The 20,751-nt window shown below is 44.8% G+C and overlaps 1 protein-coding gene across 1 annotated transcript in view; it reads right to left on the bottom strand.

Moving 5' to 3' along the window:
* Positions 1 to 2: 2 nt before the first annotated feature.
* The window catches only part of LOC119394334 (serine/threonine-protein kinase 11-interacting protein-like), a 62,834-nt gene continuing 42,085 nt past the window's right edge, over positions 3 to 20,751 (bottom strand). Inside the window, 6 exon segments of the mRNA XM_037661629.2 lie at positions 3 to 804; positions 6,687 to 6,853; positions 10,003 to 10,176; positions 15,045 to 15,232; positions 16,332 to 16,432; positions 19,329 to 19,612. Of these exon segments, the coding sequence (XP_037517557.1) occupies positions 622 to 804; positions 6,687 to 6,853; positions 10,003 to 10,176; positions 15,045 to 15,232; positions 16,332 to 16,432; positions 19,329 to 19,612 (1,097 nt within the window). The 3' untranslated portion in view covers positions 3 to 621.

Raw genomic sequence — 20,751 nt, 5'->3', positions numbered from 1 at the left:
GAAAGAAAAAAAAAGACTCATGCCCGGCCGATGCAAATGTTCTAGGTGTTTTTAACCATTTTTCCATGTATATTTACAAAACAGAGAGGGTAGAAGATTCTGGGTTATAGGAAAACTGTCATATTTATTGTATTTACAGAATAAAAAAAAAAGACAGTTCTTGTCACAACCGGAATCTGGAGTATGCGTGATTCGGTGTGGTATATGGTGATCTGACAAAAACATTACACACACGCAGAGTTAGAAACATGTGCAGGACACCCTTCTGAATACTTGTGGCAGGAAGCCCTTGACATGTCTCACAAATTACTAAGCAGCGATGAAAATTCACTTAAGAGCTCATACCTTAAAACTTAAGATTGTAGCGACACGTTTGTTAAAACTTCATAGTTTCAAGCAACATTACTCAAAAAAATTTATACAATGTTACTTTCGTGATTTTTTTTTTTCATTTACACAAAAACATTAAAAACTAACAAGCATTATAACAAAGGGCTACTGTCAACAGTAAAGCCTTTTAACACATCACTCTGCAAATGTGTGCGTGTAAGTCTTATAGGTCAATAGCATTTTTAAATTAAAAACTGTTGGGGGTAAAATCATGGCCCGATGTTGGTGGCTTCACTCTGCGACAATGTCCAGAGGCATCTCCACACCAAAGAGCTCCTCCCACGGCGTTCGGAGCGTGCTCAGGATTGAATGCAGTGACGCCACAGTTCTCGTCGCAATCGTCCACTGCATTTCCGTGCCAGTGTCCTCGTCCAAGAAGGTAAACTTCGCGCTTTTGGCGTTCTTGTAGAGGTGCTGAAACAGAAGCAACCGGAACATATAATCAGCAACCAACACACCTTCTCAGCGACATTATCTGTTGATAACCTCTACATGCTTACTCTAAACTGACACGAAAACTTTGGCGCTCGCGAAAACTTTGCTGCCGATCAGTAGTGGTACGGAAGAATTTAGATAAACAGAAATTTAAAACGACAACTGCTTCTAGGATTCTTATTTGACTACTGCACCCTTATGCATCTTTCTCAGTAAACAAAACTGATTAAATGTAACATATTTTCCCAGTCCCTTCCATTTACCTTCTACTGCATACGCACAGCCTAGTCCATACAGATATATTTAAACAATAGGCTATAATTTCTCTTCCTCTAATAAGCAGATATGTAAACAAAACTGCTCAGTCAAAAACGATTCAGGCTGTTCCAGGTTGCCTGAAATGTAGAAATGTAAAACTATATTGACCTTGGCTAACTAGGCAGTAGATGAGTAGCACAATTCACATAAGAAAACAATAGATATAAGATACAATGGTTTGGGTAGGTTGACTGTACGCCTCTGCAAAGGTATCGTGAAATGTGAGCAGTAGGTATCCATGTAACACTATACAGTTGAGCCTCGTTAAAAAGAATTCGCATAGGGCTTGCAAATACCTTACACGTTGCATGATGTGAGAACCATTCTATATTTACTTCAATAGATTTGTGTTCATTATACCGAGGTTCAACTGTAGCTGAATTCATCTCATAACTTAAGACTCTATTGGTAAGGTGTAGCACTTCAGCTGTAGTGTGTAGTTGTATGCATTTGTACTGTACACTCGGCATGCAGAGCTTTTCACGCAGTGCAGCTTCCAGGCATGGCAATACACAATGCACACTAATTGCAGGACACACCTGCACAAGAGGTGCTGTAGCAAACCGCGCAACCAATATATGCATGCGCAACGTCATTGCACTACAAGCTCTGAGCGGACATGTAAGAGGAATCCATTATAGTATTTCTGTTGGACACATACATCCTAGGGCAACTTAAAGGGACACTAAAGATAATACTAGGGATGGGCGAATAGTGAATTTGAGGTTCGAAGCGAATCCGAAGCGAATAGTGGTTTGGTCGAGTAATTTCGAATCGAATAGTATTTACCGCATATTATTAAGAAACACGAGCATTTTTATCATGACCTTTGCACAATATTTTTAAGGACTGGAACTAGGTATGAGTGAATGTCACTTTTTTAGTTTGAAATGAAGCAGCCTTGAATAGTACCAAGATTTGAATAGGGCGCAAGTTATAAGTGGTGCAATATGTTACAATTTAAAAATTACTATACTTAGCTCATATAAGCCCATATAACATGCTTTTAAACTTTAAAAAATATGTACGCTTAACCGTGAAGTGTCGCTTTGCGGCAGTGCAGATTTGCCCTGGGTGGGTTGTTTCACGGCACAGCAAGCAGACGGTGCAGTGAAACCACCTTTACAGGGTGTTATGTGCGGTCAAATGTACACATATATTCGTTCATTTCGAATACTTCGAAATTCCGAATAATCTAAATTATTCTAAGCGAATTCGAATACTTTAATATTCGTTCGAATAATCGAAACGCTCGAATATTCGCATATCCCTAGATAATACCAATTTTTCTCGTATTAGTAAATTACTCTTTTACAATACCAAACTCTCCATGCTTACCACAGGAAGATGCTTGGTAAGTGAGAAAACATGCAAAAAGAAAATGTGGGCGGCAACGCCACCTTGAAGTTCCCACACCAACTGCCATGATGTCATAGATTTCAATGACGTCTACTAGGACCTACGTCATTCCTAATTGGTCAAAATGAAGTACATCGTCTTCTGAGGGGGCTAATGTCGACAAAATATGGAAAAAAAAAATGGGGCAGCTACACACTAGTGGTGCGAAGACTGAAGAAACAGCGGAGATGATGGCCTTCCCCCCTTCCTTTCCCTCCTCTTCACCCTAACTTCCCTTTCCCACCTATTGCAATACTATACTATATATGACTATGCTATGATTCCCCTCTCCCCTCCTCCTTACCCACACCCTTGCTATACCATACTTATTAAAGGGAAAATAGACAACCACCCGTTTGTAGCACGAAGCCACAAGGAAATCCATACGGATTTCTCAGAAATAAAGCCTCTTAGTTGCCGAAAAATTAGTTCTGGTCCGGGGATCGAACCCGGGACCAACGCCTATCCGGGGCGGTCGCTCTACCAATTGAGCTAACCAGAAAGCTAGCAATTGGCAGCGCGAGGGCGAATCCATCTACAACTCGAAGCAACTGGACACATATTGCAAATCAGTTCTGCGGAAACCCGCAAGGTGGCGGAAGGGTTAAGAAAGGGAAAATAGACAACCACCCATTTGTAGCACGAAGCCGTTTGTAGCACCATACTTATACAAGGCTATGCTATGCTTTAACCTCTCCCATTCTCCTTTCCCTCCTCCTCACTTCCCTTTCCCACCTCTTTGCTATACCATATCATACAGGGCTGTGCTATGCTTTCTTTCTCTTTCTGTCTCTTTCTAGCGCTTTCATTGTCTCTCGTTCTCTGTGTTTCTTTCTCTCTCTCTGTTTTTCTTTCTTTTCTTTCTCTCCACCTTCTTCTCAATCTCTCGTCCATAGCAACACAATCGTATGGCCCCCTAAACGCGTCTGCTGCTAGCATGCCTGGATAGCCGAGTGGTTACGATGCTCACCTTCGTAATGTGGGTACGCGGGTTCGAATCCCGCCTCGCCAAGAAATTTTATTCTGTTTTATTTATTTCTTCTCTTCCTTCTCTCCACTTCTCCGCTCCTCCTACTTCCCTTCCTCCAACGCGTTGCTAAGCGACACGAGATGCCATATAAGGTAGAGGCTGTCCATAATGATGATAGTTTTCTGTTAACGCCACATGGGGCTTTGGCGAGATTAAACAGCTTTGCTGTTAAAATGCACTTTGAAATTCGTGATGTCATGTGTCAAGATTTTGGCGAAAAATTTAAAAATGAGACTTTGGCCTTGGTTTTCTCCCCCATTAAAGCTATGATGGTGAAATTAATGAATGATTATTAGAGTTTTCAGAGTAAAATTTATCAATATAAACCGATTTAATGTTACACTTCGGTGTCCCTTTAAAGGAGTGGTGACACAAAAATTCGGACACAATTTGACTGTTGAATCACACTAATGGGTGCATATAGGTGCCATCTGTACAATATCAGCCACAAATACAGCCTAAAAGGTATTTTAATTGAGTTTTGAAGTTCGTGAAAGTGCCGGATCGGAAATAGAAGCAAAAGACGATGAGGTCACCGAGTGGATACCACGTACGTCACGACTTCTGGCCGGGTTACCGGAGGCGTGTACGAGACCGACAAAGGTGGTAGCGACACCTGATGATGCGTAGCCTAACCAGAGACCTACAATATAACATCGCAGCGACTTACCCGCTTACTGATTCTATGTAAAGCATTTGCAATGAGATAATTAGCAACTCACAGTATTCTCATTGCTTTTTTTCTCGACAAGAACTACAATGCGACGGAAAAAATCGAAAAAAAAAATTACTGTAGTTGGACAAAACGCCACAAGATGTCGCTACGGGCTCCGCAGTTGTACGCAGTTGCTGCTGCCGCTGCAGCCGTCAACAGCTCCGGTAACCAGTTACCCGCAAACGACAGGAAGTCTACAGACGAACTAAAGCTCTCTGCTGCCGGGATCATACTGCGTAGTGGACAGATAACTGCTTCGACCCTCCGACGTGCGTACGTGGGATTGGTATGCCTTGAGAACGCGGCGTTGCCCGATATAAATACGAGTCAGGAAAGCGTACATCACGTCATTTGCATGTTACGCATAAACACTGTTACAGAGTGTCAACGTTGTGATTTCAATGCTTCCTTCGTCACTTCTCATCCTGCTACTTTACGAATGATCGGAGCGAAAATGTTTCAGCACGTCTAATGCTGCGGCTACTCCAAGCCTGGCGGAAAACGTCGCCTCAGTTGGACAACGACTACAAGAACAAAATCGCAGCTACCGGCGAGATTCGCAAAGTGAATCGAGCTTTTCTTACTGATTTTTAAACTCCTGCCAGCTCTTTCGTCCATCGCCGCACTAGATAAGCAACATAGTTTGACAATCGAGGAAACAAGCACTCGCAACGCACAACACCTGCTCAACACAGCAAACGAAACAGCAGCACTGACAACATAGCAGAAGCTGGCCATTGACGTCACTGGTTCTTGCGGTCTTGTTTACCAAGTAGACCATCTACGTCACGGGGCTACCGAGTGCTCTTCGAAATCGAAACTGCCTCCGGTCGTAACATACGAGCATATAATTAAACATTCGTCTCGCGCTGGGGCAAATGAGTTTCGTTGCCGCTATTATCGAGTCAGTAGCCATTGATTAAGAGCAAAAAACAGAGGTTCACAAATTTTCTGTCACCACTCCTTTAAGGAGGCAATGCTACTGTACACAATTATATCTTCAAGTGGTGTAAGCAATGCACATCGCAGACAGAGCACGCACAAAGGTGCACAGTTAAGTCCAAAACGAATGAACTGAGCAAGTTGGTAAGAATCCGTGCTAAAAATGCACTGCAGAAGCACACAGAGATGTAAGGAATCTTATTGAGAATGCCACTATGAACCATGCACTTCGGCAAGCGTGGCTTTCTCCCTAGATAAAGATGACAAGCCAGATTAGTTTGTGAAATGAAGGACGTTAAAGTGGACGCCATGACCACTACACAACGACGAAATGTTACCACTACAGTAAATATGTCGGTATGGCTTTCATACTGCCACAAGTGTGTGTATAATTGACATAAGTTACATAAACAACAAAAAAATGGCAGGCCTGCGCGAAACGTGCAGCACAGTCACAGCGAAAGCTCGAACAGTGGCCTTTCTAAAGCCCATTCTAAAGACTCTTGGGGCATCTAATACAAGTACACATGCAAGGTATCCACTACGCCATAAATCATAATTTTTGTGAAGTAGGACAGCACCCACTACACCATTATTCGTCTTTCTGCGGATAAGCGAGGTACCCACTACACATCTGTAAGGTACTATGCGCACTTTGTTGATGCTGCATGTGGCTAATGATGCTGAATTATGGCTGAGCACTCTGTAGTGGGTGGAAAGCTTTAAACCACACACTCGTTGCGCAATTAGCATTGCAGGACGCCGGCTTGTCAATTTACTCTTCTGCCACACTATATTACATGTGGTAACGCGATTCCTCGCACGAGATGACGCCCGTATAGGGTCTTTTTGCAAATGAGTTTCAAGCACCAGGTGGCTCTGTGGTCGAACACTCAACTGCCACGCAGAGGGCCCAGATTCAAATCCCATCCGATCCTGGATATTTTTTTTTATTGAACTTTTTCTTATTTCGCACAATAGCAGTTACGAACACCGGTGGCGGCGGACAACTACGGCACTGTCGTGATTTCGTACTAACAGCTTTCGCTGCAAAAGTACGACTGAAAAATTTCCCAGATCTGTGTAAGCTTCTAGCAAATACATAAACCTGGAAATCGAATGTAAGAACTGTTTATGGGAATCCCCTGGAGTGAATTCAACCAAGCCTATAGATTAGTAAATGAAACAAATGCCTCTGTACTATGTTCCCTTATAATTCAGCTCAAGAGGCTTTGTCTCGGAGGCAGCTTGTTCTCACCACAGAGCTACTCCACACAAATATGTCACACAAGAAACCTGTGCTAGCTGTTATATTCACAATGCAAAGGATAAATCACAACATGAAATAGACAACACCTAGCACCCATTCACGCTATTTCGTGTGGCATTCTGTGCGTGGCACTAGACATACGTGACAATAGAGATTTTTAGTGAAGAGTGCACTAAAAAGGTATTTACCACAGCTGTAATGTTGCTGATCCTCTGACATGCCAATGACTCATACCGCATAATGCAAGCTTTGGTTGAACCCTTTGGTGTCTTCATAAAGTTGGCCTTGCAGATGTAAATGCTGTCTTGCGTGATAACGATGCACACTGGCTTCAGAGCCGCTTGCGAGGCAATGTCTGCAAAGACAAACATTTCAAGTATTTCCCACTGCTCTTGACACAGTAACTAGTCTCGGTAAATTTGTGCACACTGTCATAACGTCGTGCGTGTACTGTGTAAAGAGTGCTTTACCTACATCATTATACAGTAGAACCCCGCTGTTACGTTCCTCACTGCTGCGTTTTCCCGGCTGTTACGTCGTTTTCCGCCGGTCACGGCATAGCTCCCATAGGATACAATGTATTGGGAACCCCGCTGTTACGTCGTAACTGTCGGACCGTTCCCGTATGATACGTCGCGAAGTGCGCCCGGAGCCGACCGAGTGACTACCAAAGAGAGCGGCCATGGTGCATTTTCACGCAGCTTGGCCTCGTTTGACCGTAATATTAGCCGCATGAGAGGCGCAAGCAACAGAATCTTTCAATTGATGCAAACAAAAGCATGGCCTTCGAGATTCAAATTGCAAACATGGCGTCTATGACGTAATTGCTTGCGAAAGCAAGGCCTTCGAGATTGGCATTCACTTCTGCCATCGCGTTGGCGTAGGCTCATCATCATCGTTATCTGTCGGAGAACGGGAGGAATTAGAGCTGGTTGGAGCTCGCATGGTCGTGCGTGCGGTTCGCGGTCGGACTCGCCGCGCCGGTCGTGATTGCGTGTGCTTAGTTCTTTCATGCCTACAGCTGTTGGTGTTAAAAAAATCACATACGTTGATTAAATTTCTGTGGATGAGGCCGTCCTAAGCTCCGCGTTTCTATCCATGACTAGATCGCGGCTGAGCGCGCCAATTTTCGTGCTGCTCGTAAGAATTGAAATAAAATTCTGTACCACTAAATATTTTGCCGTTTTTCCTGTTTTTCGGCTCTTACGTTTCCCGTCTCTTACGTTTACAGCTCAACCCCTTTATAAGAGACATGCACTGGGGAGCAATTCTTGTCTTTTATATGAGGTGTCTCTTATAAGCAGGGTACCACGTGTGCATTTTCTTAACAACCCCTATTTCAACATAGGCACAATAGTGCCTCTTATACCCATTTGTCTCTTACATCAGTGCCTCTTATAAAGGGGTTCGGCTGTATTTCCTACGGTCCCTTCAAAAACGTATCAGCGGGGTTCTACTGTACTCGGAGACGACATTCAGTGGCAATGGAGCGAAAGCATGAGCTCCGTGGTTGAGTGCACTGAACCAAGATCACTGAGCATGCAGGCATATTTGCGACTCTTTCCCTACGCTTCATTTGCTTCTAACCAGGGTACCACACAGAACCTCCGCCTTGAGCCAACAGTATGCTCGCTTACGCCGGAAAGCTGGCTAGCCGAACGAAATGCAGAAACAACAAAGAGTCCCGGTTGTGTCAGTCTCACTTGGGCGTACACATTGCAGACCACTTGCTTAATTTGTTTCGACAGGTTTTGGTTCTCAAGCTTCTTAAAAATCCTATGTGGGGATTGAAGTGGCGAGCTACAGGAGGATAAAGGCATCATCAACGAGGAGGCCATGCTTTTTTTTTTTTTTTTGAAGGGGACCTATGCGACACTAATGGAGAACGCCACAACAAAAAAACCCCCCAAAATCTAAAAAAATAGTGCTGTTTCACATAAAATAGCTAATAATTTTGTGGCATTAACAACTGGAGGCTAAAAAATAAGAACTGTACATTTTTCAAATGCTTAGGTTACATACTACAAGTTACTATTTTTTTTTGTCGGAATACTTCCAGCTGCGCAGCGAAATTATCAAAACAGTGCGGTTTGACTCTGTAGCCTTGACTGCACTGCAACAGAAAGTTGTCCCCGAGTACAGCAGGCATTTGAAAAACAATGTCTCAAAATCTGCCATTACAAACTTGCTACATGTTCACAGTACAACGAAACCATCATAATGATGTCAAAAGTGGCACTAAGACTGCTTTGTTTCAACATTTCCTTTGAAAAAAAATGCCACGCCTGTGCGGAACACGCAGCACACCCACAGCAAAAGCTGGAGGAGCGGCCTTTCTAGAGACCCTTGTAAACTCACTTGGGGTGACTACTGCAAGTATAGTTCCAAGGTACCCACTACGCCATAAATCGACATAATTTTGCCAAGTAGAGAAGCAACCATTATGCCATTGTACATCATTCTGTGGAGAAGTGAAGTGCCCACTACACATCTGTAAGGCATTGTGTGCACCTGTTGATGCTGTGGCTGATGACGATGAAGAATTATAGCCGAGTTTCAAACCCACATATAACGAATTTTTATGTATATTGAACAGTTGTAAAATCCCCAAGTATACAATTTCGATACATAAAATATTTTTTATATCTAATTACCTATACACTACAATTACCTATATACCCTTTAACGCTGAAGGCTTTAAAGAGACACTAAAGGCAAATATTAAGTCGACGTTGACTGTTGAATAGCGGTCCAGAAACCTCGTAGTGCTACTTTTGCTTATTTTGAAATAAAATCACGTTTTTGCGGTCCGCATTGCGTTAGCGCACTTCAAATCACCCACCTGAAAGCGGTCTTTCTCCCGTCACTGTTGCTGTGCCCAACATTGCCCGCCTTTACTGCGCGGCGGCGTGCACTGGCGGCATGCACCATTCAGGCATCCGGCAACATCACATGCATGCGGCATTTCGTCGAACTTTTTGTCAGAGCGACTTTCATAAGCGTGCAAAACACACGCGGCAGTACGCATTACCAAAACTACCACTGAGACGCGAACGCATGAGCAAAGCAGGGCGCCGGGCGAGGCGCAGTTTGGCGAAAACGGAACCTTTGAACCACGCGCGCCGTTCCCCATGGCAATGCCAAAGAGGTTCTTTTTTTATGAATGAAACAAAAATGAACAAGCAGCATTTTATTACGTCTCTTGCTGCACGGAAGGTTCTTTTTTTATTAGAGCTAGCTTGATTACTAGTGATTAATTGTCGAATTTTTTCACGTCATTGGGATCATTTCCAATATGTGCCGCTAGCGGCGCTCATCGTGTGATACATTTAGCTTAATTTCTTGGTAAGCAGGGCACTGCTGTTGATAATATTACCGTCTTAGACATTGTCATACATTGAGCTTTCACTCTGACATAAATCGTTATTTGCCTTTAGTGTCCCTTTAAATGATTCTGCTGAGAATGCGTGGGCACACCATGGTAGCACACCATGACTAACTTACCCGCGTGTTCGCTCCAGAAACCCATGACAAATAGTGACACCTCCTGTTGCTCGCCACTTTCATCCGAAAAATTTTCCGAGCAACACTTCATGACCTCCTTCGCCACCTGTGCCAAGCTTTCGCTGACATCCATTACCACTGAAGGTGGCTCGGCCATTCTTTCTTGCAGCACTCCTATGAAAAAAAAAAAGAAGAGAGCAGAATTTAGTGCAGAAGCACCTAATGGGAAGTCGTCTGCAAGTGTAGTCACTGCACACTTGAAGTACACTAGAATCCCTTTAAATGGAACCTCCAGGTACTGGAAAGATGTGTTTTGAATAACAGGAATTCCATTTACTAAGAATGATGAGAATGACGGTGTGACATTATCTGCCACCACATACAATGGGACTGACAACCGGCTGGAACGTGTGATTAGATCCTACTGAAAATCAAAAGACTGTGAGCTACAGTGACAAAATTAAGCATTCTTCTTGCAATTTGAATAAGATTTGCATTTTTAAATTGCGCTTGAAAGTCACAAAATCGGTACGTTGTGCTGCTTGGTGGACAAGCTTTGGTACTGCGCAAAGGAGTCATTAAGTTTGCTATACGTAGTCTGCTGTTTAGGTGCACCATAATGTGTGTTTAAAATTACAGCCTTTACATTACTAGACATCCTCATTTTATTCTATGCTTATTACGTGGCAAGAGGCGTTGACGTTAAAAAGCAGCACTACCTTCGTACCAACTTTAGTCGGGTACAACTTAACCGTTTCAGGTGCAACCTTTCAAGAACTGTCTGTAAATACGTCAAATTTACACAACATTACTTCAAGGCACTCAATACTATTCTATTCCAACAAAAATAATGCCATAATACATTTATATGTTTTACAGTAATTAATCTTAATTAAATTGTAATTAAATACCTGTTTATCCTGAAGTCATTGATATTCACATTTTGCATAAATAGAATCAACTCTCAGCCTAGAACTGTAGCGCAATTTCGTTTTCAGTTATATTTATTTCGAGCAAATAAAAAATATACTTTTCACGTGGCTCACGAAAAGTGTCACGTTGAACAACTCGTCAAACTTGCCTTCAGTAAAGTGATCATATGCAGCAATACACAACAAAATGAAGTTAAATGAAGACACAGTACTTATGCAGGATATTCAATTCATGCAAAGTTCAATGTATCTTGCTCTTTCTGAGCCACCAGTCCACACAACTAGCAAAAACAAGTTGTGTGCACAAATGTGTACAGAGCGCCATAAAGGGTTAAGAAGGCAGACAAGGCCCCGCCCAGATCATCGAAGCGTGACCGCCAATTTCCTCAGTGGTTAAAAAAATAGTCTCCCTCATGAGCTGGACGGCGGAGTCTCCGGCCATCCTTACTTGTTGCTTAGAGAAGTAACTGTTCTTATTTGTACCGTCAGTTGGACTATTTTTGCTAAAAACATTCAAACTTTGCTATAACTGACACTGCTTCAGATAAAGCATTCTTGGCTTTGTAAGCAGCAGTGCAGGACTAAAAAGAAAGCTAAAGCATTGTCAACCAAATTTTAGATTTCACTGAACCTGACAATTCTAGACATAGCTTTAGTCTGTTGCGAGGAACCACTACAGTCTCTAGCATTAAGTATTGCACGAACACTCCATGTCTAGTTAGACATCTGTTTGTCATAGCAATGATCAACTCTACCACACAAGAACATCACACACGCAGCCGTCACTCAGGTAACAACTTTCCAGAGTTTTTCTCTGTCCTTAAAGTCTATTGAAGTCTTTTCCAACGAATGCATTATTGAAAATTAAAACTGCTGTTCTTCTAGAACAGTTTCACAGAGCCAATTCGAACATATAGATCTTATAAAGAAAGATGGCTGCTCCGTCAGTCATAGGAATCGGTATAACCCGAAAGTGGAACATGTCGTCACAGAAGTAGTTGATTGTTTATAGTGCATTAATATATGGGAACTTGTACAATGTCTATTGTTGTTTGGCAGATATAGCACCGCTTGATGTGGACGCACCCACGTTGACGCCTAGTGGCACATCTCCGCACTGAGGACAAACGCCCATGATTATGATTTAACCCTTGCAGTAGCTGAAGTTGTCAAGATGTACCTGGACACCGCATACGGTGAATCCCGCGCAAAGGTGACATCAACAAGCACATAGTAAACACTGACAATCGATATGCACTCCTTCAAAGCGCCGTGAAACACAAAGAGAAATGCAACGAGCGTCGTGTCTTCCCTCTAGCCTGGCCTTTAATTCTCACAGGGCGAGTGGGGAACGCGGTGCAATAGCCAGGTGAATGTCGGAGAGCTATTTTTCGATATGGATGGATGCTATGAGCGAGGCTTGGGCTAAAGCTGCCACCACGCGGTGTGTTATACATACCTGCCAAGTTTGGAGAAACGGAATCCGGGAGATCTACTCAACGGGGGGGGGGGGGGGTATGAAGTATGCCGACCGCGGGGGGGGGTGGGGGTACTGCGATAGCAATTATATGGACACTGTCAGCGGGATTTTGCGCTCGCCGCTGACATGTACAGAGTCCAAACCGATAACATCGCTTACGCATCGTCTGTTTCACGTGCGAGTAAATGCGCGCTAGCGCTAGGGACGAACGCGGTTGAAGCAGAGATGAAACGACCCGGCCGTCACCGTCGCGCGAAGGGCACATGCGATAACATTGCTCCGCGTGCGAGGCCTGTCGTCGCTTGCTTACCAGTTATTTCATCGGGCAAGGGACCATAAGGGGCGCCGTTGAGACGGGGACGGTCGCGAGCGCTGGCGAACACGCTATCTCGACAGACATCGGTAACGGCTACCCTTTTAAGTGCTGCACAAAATTTTGAAGGCGAGATAACTTGTGGGATAGATTTTTGTGTACACAAACGCATCATCTACGAAATATTAACGGCTGATATAACCTATAACACATTTAGGATCAATTTTTAAATTGCGTGTAGTGCATCTGTACGCGAAACGTCCCACCTCGCGTCACCGTGACGCACGGGGCGCGCAATGCGCTGGACGCGCGGGGCAAAACTAGATTTCCGGGAGATTTTGCTATGACCCGTACAACCGGGAGAAACGTTCAAAATCCGGGAGTCTCCCGGGTAATCCGGGAGACTTGGCAGGTATGGTTATAGTGTTGAAGAAATTACGCTTCTCCTATTGGAAACGCGCCGAATGGGACGGTTGCAGCAACGGCGCGTTGCCAGAGCTAATTGCGGAGGCAACAAAGTTTTTTTTTTCCAGCCTGGTGGCACACATGCCACCACACCGTTATAAAGGGGACGCTCATAGCATCCATCCGTCCATCCAAGAGCACTGTGACAGGAAAGTGTGACAGATAAAAGGCACGTTCATGTAGGCTCCGTTACAGTGCAGACCACTTATAACGTAACCGCATATAGTGCAGGACCGGTTATAATGCGGTCTTTTTCGACTCCCGTTTACCCTCCCATAGAACCGCATGTATAAGCATACCGCTTATTATGCAGTCCCCCAAGATGAAATACCGTTTATAATGCGGTTGCGAGAAAATATTTCTGACAAACGCGGTAGCGAGTGAGGTACGCCGCTGGGGAGGGAGCGACGAGGTCGTTACGAAGGGCGAGGGCACGCACAGTGAACGAACGAGGGGCGGAGGGAGGAAAAAGACCGCGGCAGCGCAGCGCTGTGCGGGCTCGCCGAGTGGGGAAGGATGGTGGTTGCCTAGGCGACAGAGTAGCCTTTGCACCGGCGGCGGCAAGGCTCCGCGGCCGCTTGCCGGCAGCGCGTTACGCGTGGAACGTACGATCGCGTCCTCGTCAAGTGCGCTTTAAAGGAAGTTTCCTGTCGGGAAAAGCGTCGTCGTTATCACACTTGCTACAGATATCGCGTTTGCTACCTCGTCCGCAAATTGAAAAGTTTTGCGGCTTCATGACGCGAGCTTTCGCCTTTTCTGCCAGTGCGCGGACTTAAACGAGCTTGGCGGGCTTTTGTCGCCGTTGATCTCCCAGCCGCGAACATAAACCGCACAAACTTCGTATCATGCGCGCTGTTCTTGGGTTAGTGCTTGAGTGCGATCTTTTCAACGTCCGACCTTCATGTTGTCTTGGAGAAACTTCCCACGACAACATGCTGAACCGCACGCTAGGCCTAATCAGCGTTGGTTGCTTTTCGGTAGCGGTCGCGGGCGATGAAAGTTGCGGTTTTGTGCGGAATCAACGAAACTTTTTGCGATGGCTGCACTTGAAGGGAAGAGAATCATATCGTTAATGAAAACGAGGGCATGGTTGGCACATGCAACTCTCGAATGGTGGTTCCGGATTCGATTGCAATGTCTTGGACATCGCGTGCGCGCCCGTGAAATCGAACGATCGGTACCGCTCAGCACGTGAAATTTCGGTCGCGATTCGACATGGTTTCTGTGTAGTGCACATACCTCGAGGTGGCCTGAAACGTAGTGGGCGAATTTCCGCGAACGCACTTTGTTTTGTTTGCTTTTTCCCCCCGTGTTCATTTCGTTGGCAATGCGTGTCTTTGGCGGTTAATTTTTTAACATTCGGAGATTTAAGTGGTTGTAAACGCCCCAAATCGCATATGTCGATTATCGGACATGCGAGGCTACATGCTCAACACGTTTTGCGCAAGTGTAGCCTTTGTAGAAGGTTGTTTTGGTTATAGTGCGGTACCGCTTATAGTGCGGATATTCGCGACTCCGGCGACTTACGTTATAAGCGGTCTATACTGTATTTGTTTGGCGGTAGTTCAGTGGGCTAAACGCCTGCCAGCCATCGTCGCGGACCTAGAGGTCGTGGGATCGACTCCTGTCAACAGAACTTTTTCTTACTAGTTATTTCTCTTTGCCATCTCATGGCTGGCATTCATTTTGCTGACGTATTTCCGTGACGGAAATACGTCACGAAAGTCTTTATGGACCTCGGCATAAAACACTTTCGTGTTAAAATACCCTTTAAAAAAACAACACTGGCTTAAAGCACATTTAAGTAAGCCAGTGGTTCGAACCAATTAAGGCCAGGCTGTTCAGTAAATACCTGTCAAGCACTGCAGAAAACAGTTGCACGTGTCGGCGTCTCGAACCAAGCATGTGTACCACGGCAGTGTTCCTTTCTCAACCTGCCATCGGAGGCAAAAGCCCTGGTTGCCAAGAAGAAGCGAGATGACCTTGAGGTTCTCAAGCGACCTTGACTCTCGCAGCGCTAGCCAGGACTCGGGGTCTTCCCTGCAGACATATTTACACATCAGCTACAGCTCATTGTTACATATGTAGTTGAGTGAATGAAAGAAGCAATCAACCGATAAGTACACCAGTCGAAAAACAAACAAATCAGTCATTATTCAATACTATTTCTATCTGTAGAGCATATGGCAAAAGAACTGCATCCTGGCAAATAGACACAGTGATATCCTTGAGGGCTGATATCGCCCCTTCTAGTAGTATAGTAAATTCAGCTTCAATTTCACAATAAAAAAAATTTAATGTAAGCAAAATCAGCTCTAGCTCCTGAAAACTCCCTTCAAAATGCACTTTTGGGACAACGGGAAGCAAAAGATTACGCATTCCACGATCTTTATTAATTTAAATTCGTGTCGAAGTGAATTTGAATTCTGTAATATTCGTTCGAATTTTCGAAGTGCTCGAATATTTGCACATGGCTAGTGTTAAAATATGTAATATAGCATCGTAAAGAGCAAAATAACAACCACGCGTCACACAATGCGAATTGCGCAACGAGTGGGTCGTTGAATGCTTCCTACCCATTGCAAAGGACTCAGCCATAATTGCTCATCGTCATCAGCCACAGCACAAGCAAAACGTACATAACGCCTTAGACATGTGTAGCGGGTACCACGGTTCTCCACAGAATGACAAAAAATTACACGGTGGGTGCTTCCCTACTTCGTGAAAATTACGATGATTTATGGTGTGGTGGGTACCTTGCATGTGTACTTGTATTACCATATTTACTCGACTGTAACATGACCACGAGTGTAATGCTACAGGTGACTTTTCATTGTGCCCACGAAGAAAAAACAGTAGTTTTGGTATTCGATTGTACCACGAGGGTTGACTTTAGATAGCAAAAATCTGGAAAAAGAACTAGCGTTACTTCAGAGTAAACACGGTAGTTGCCTAGAAAGGCCACTGTTCCAGCTTTCACTCTGACTATGCTGCGTGTTCCGCACAGGCCTGACAATATTTTATTATTGACTTCGGCATAGATTTCAAGTACTACTACAGAATTCGGATAAAATCGATCACGACCCGATGCAATAAGAGTAGGCTGTACATTGATCATAACAGAAGACAAACCACTCACTTTTCCTTGTTGTTCCTGATCTTGAAGAAATAAGCCTTGCTACTTGATATCACCAGCAGTGCTGGAACCTCTTCTAAGGATGACCACGTCACCAAGTCGACCTTCAGACAGCAAAAAACGAGAAAACATTTAAAGAAGTATTTGATTGGATGCAAAAGCCCCAGAATGTTAAACAAGAAAAAAATGCATATTCTTGAAGTTATCCAAACTCTACCGCAAACCTCCCATATGTAAAATGATGACACTTATCAAGCATGCATGTCTTGCAAAATATTTTGATGCCGATGCTGAACTTGGCCATGTAATATGGGGTCTTGAATGACAGACATTCTCAAACCTCGTTATAGCGAACACGGATATAACGAATTATCGGTTATAACGAAGTAAATGAAGAATAGTCTTGTCATAGGTACAGTGTTACAAATAAACGTTTATAACGAATTTTCGGATATAACGAAGTTATTTTCGTGGCAGATGCAACTTTGTTATAATGAGATTTGAGTGTATTGACATCTCATGATGCAAAGCAAAAATTTACTTTTTAGTCCTTATTTAAAAATATTGCCGTTTTGCACAGCAAGCTATTGCAGGAGTTGGTACGTGCATATGTATTTACAATCAGCAGAAAAATACCACACAGCAGCAAAAAAGACAACCAAACAACACACAAGGAGCAATATCAGGATGAGACCAAAATAGAAATGATCCTGGGGTTTTATGTGCCAAAATAATGATATAATTATGAGGCACGCCACAGAGTGGGACTCTGGATTAATTTTGACTACTTGGGGTTTTTTTAACATGCACCAAAATCAACTAGTTACACGAGTATTTTTGCACCTCTAAAAAGAAAAATACGTTCTTTGTGCGCAAAACGTTTCAGAAAAGAAGCCAGGTAGGACAGAGCGCACACTTACAACCAGTTTATTGCTCAGATGGCGCGAGGATATATACAATCATGAGGGCGAGGAGATGACACACAGAGAAAGGGAAAGTGACGGCGCACGTGCAAAACATCTTATTCACATCTTGAAATCACATTTCAACTGAGAATATACTCGTATTCATTGTCCAACAAGTTCATAGACGGGGCACTTACAGCGTCAGTTCCTGCCTTGCGAATCAAAAAAGCTTCGTGAATTTCACATCCCCTCTTGTCCCTATATCTTGCCATTACTTGGCATTCATCAAACATGGGGGTGCACCCACACTTGGCACAGTGACTTGCCAAGTGACTGCCCACTGATCCGTGCATGAGATTTGCGTGCTCCCTGAGGCGATCATTCACACAACGCCCCGTCTGACCGATGTAGCATCAATCACATGATAAAGAAATGCAATACACAACTCCTATAATACATTCTACAAACATTTTTGCATGCTTCTTATTACACTCAACACTTGAAGAGCCTTCGGACTTCACTCTTTTGCACAGGGACTTCACTCTTTTGCACATAAGGTATGGCAGAAACTTTCGGAACAGTGTGTGCTGTGTTTCAGCCATAGACAGCTAAAGGCTTCTGGCACTATTACAGTTGAACCCCTTTATAGGAGCCATGCACCAGGAAGCAGTGCTTGTCCCTTATATGAGCCGTCTCTTATAAGCAGGGTACCATATTCTCAATCAACACCTACAGCTCAGACCACTTATAACGTAACCGGTTACAGTGCAGTACCGGCTATAATGCGGTTTTTTCCGACTCCCGTTTACCCTCCCATAGAACTCCATGTATACGCATACCGCTTATTGTACAGTCCCCCGAGATGAAAGACCGGTTATAATGCGGCTGCCGGAACGTTCTCAGAGATGCGAGGGAGCGAGCGTGCTTCTCAGCGGAGATGGGCCGGCGGGGGAGAGAGCGGCAACGGCGTTACGAAGGAGGAGCGGACGCGGAACGAACGAACAAGGAGCGGGGGGAGAAAAAAAAGGATGGTGATGGAGGACAGCAGCCCGGCGCGGCTGCGTGGCCGACGGAGAAGCCTTTGCCCCCTTGACATGCGCGCTCCGCTACGTACGGGTGCCCGCGTCCACATCAAGAGCGCGTTACCGCTATTTGTCTCCGTCGGGAAAATAGTTGCTTCGTCGTAGAGCGCAAATATCGCGCGTGCTACCTCGATTGCCCCGCAAGTAACAATGCTTTGAGATGCGACTGAGCTTTCGCCTTTGCCACCAATAGGCGGACTTACAAGCTTGAGAGACTTTTTCACGATAGTTGCCGCGGCTGTTCTCCCGACCGTGAACCGAAACTGCGTTTCACGCGTGATGCCCTCGGTTTAGCTCGCGAGTTCGATCTCTTCTACGGCCGATCTCCGTGTTGCCTAGGGCAAGCTTCTCGCGGCGGCATGCCAAGTTGCAACGCGCACGCTAGGCCTAACGAGCGCTAGCTGCCATGTCGGCGGCCGCGGACTACAGAAGTTGCAGTTTGGTGTCGAGTCAATGAAACATTTTGCAGTTGTTGCATTTAGAAGGGGTGAATTACATCTTTAACGAAAACGCGGGCGTGCGTGTGAAACACTCGAGTGGTGGTTTGTGGTCGCCACCGTTTTCGACATGGCGCACGCACAGTGTGCTACCCGTGACGGCGCGTTTTTTTCCGCGTTCGTTATGTCGGCACCGCAGGTCCGCGGACGCTAACCGTTCAACATTTCCAAATGTAAGCGCATGCAAACTTAAGTCCCAGTCGCATGTCTCCATAGTCGGAATCGCGCGCTTACCCGTTGGCCATGTTTTGCACATGTGCAACCTTTCAAAAATGTTGTTTTGGTTATAGTGCGGCACCGCTTATAGTGCGGATATTCGCGACTCCGGCGACTTACGTTATAAGCGGTCTACGCTGTACTTCAATGGAGGCACACTGGCATCTCTTATACCCAACTGTCTTTTACATCAGTGTCTCTTTAAAGGGGTTCAACTGTACTGTGACAGCGAAAGTATTCACCAAAAGTGACTGTTTCAAAATTGACAAAGAAAGAAAGTAGGAGGGAGAGCTTACAAACCTCTACGCAGCACACGAAGGTCTCGTCCCTTCCAAAAATGTTGACGTCCAGATGTAGCAGGACACTGTGGTCTGGGCTGGTGAACGAGGTGGGCCCCGTGTCCTCCCTGTTGTCGAACATGTCCCACGCCGAGACGGAACACTCCGACCGGCTCGAGTCCGAAGTGTCCGGCAGCTGCAGGCTTACATTGGGCTGGCTCTGAGCGCTCTTGAAACTCGCGTCCGAGAGCATGGTGTCCGATGCACTCGCTCGACTCCGGTGACCGATGCTGATGCTGTCCGTCCCTGGAAGGAACGCAACTCTCAACGAAAACATTCTGAAACTGCAAGAACAATATTAACGTTACGCTTTTGCACATACGTGAAACACCAAAAGTTAATGAGTGAAGTTTGAGAGCTGCTTCTAGGCTAATTATGAGAACCACTCTTAGGCTGCAAGAGACCCGAAAGTAATGAGTTGGTTTATTGCATTTAATGTCCCAAAGTGACTCGGTGGTTACAAGAGATGCCGTAGTGGAGGGCTCTGGATAATTTCGACCACCTGGTGTTCCTTACATGCAATCGCATTGCACGGTACACGTACCTCTAGCATTTTGTCTCCACTGACATGCAGCCATCACGGACAGCAGGATCAAACCCGCATCTTTCAGGTCAGCAGCCGAGTACCATAACCACTGAGCCACCACTGAGCAGCTCATCACTGAGCAGTAACTATACTAAGTAACCGCTGAGCAGCTGACGCCAAAGTGGGACAGATGGGGGCTCCAGGTTAACTTTAACCACCTGAGGTTTTTCATTAATGTGCCCCTTGATGTAAGTACACGAGCATCTTTTTCATTTCGCTCCCATTGAAAAGTGGGAGTGGCAGCTGGGAACTGAACTCACAGAAGTTGGTGAATATTGCAGTGGTATCCTCATTAACAGCGTAATATCTGAACATATTTCTGCTTCAAGGAAAGCAAAACTGAACAGCCCATTCCTATTTGTTTCTGGACATGGAGAATACACTCGTACAAAAATATAATGGAATGATGTTTGACTAAAAACTCATTTAACAGAGTAATTAATAATCAATTGGTCTGAAGAGCAATTCACAACTGAAAACTCTCTCCAGCATATCAAAAGTGCAACTACAGACTGTGTGCCAAGTTTCCCATGCTCGAATAAGAATGGTACCATGGGGTACCAAAACAGCATAGCTTATATTGTACACTGGAAAGTACCGCATTAAGGTCTCAAATCCGGCTTTATGGCACAAAAAAGTTGTCACGAGACACTTGTACTATCATAGCAACACGATGTGCTGGATGGGAAGAAGGACACCCATTCAAATGTACAGGGGTGGTCAAAAGTTCCCAGGCCGCTATCCCATGTAATCCTGTGGATGCGCGGCCTGGGAACTTTCAACTCCTCCCTGTACATAT

The sequence above is a fragment of the Rhipicephalus sanguineus genome, chromosome 5 (genome assembly GCF_013339695.2).
Source record: "Rhipicephalus sanguineus isolate Rsan-2018 chromosome 5, BIME_Rsan_1.4, whole genome shotgun sequence".
NCBI lineage: Eukaryota > Metazoa > Arthropoda > Arachnida > Ixodida > Ixodidae > Rhipicephalus > Rhipicephalus sanguineus.
The sequence above is the reverse complement of the archived record's forward strand: the minus strand, read 5'-3'. Positions and strand labels throughout refer to the sequence as shown.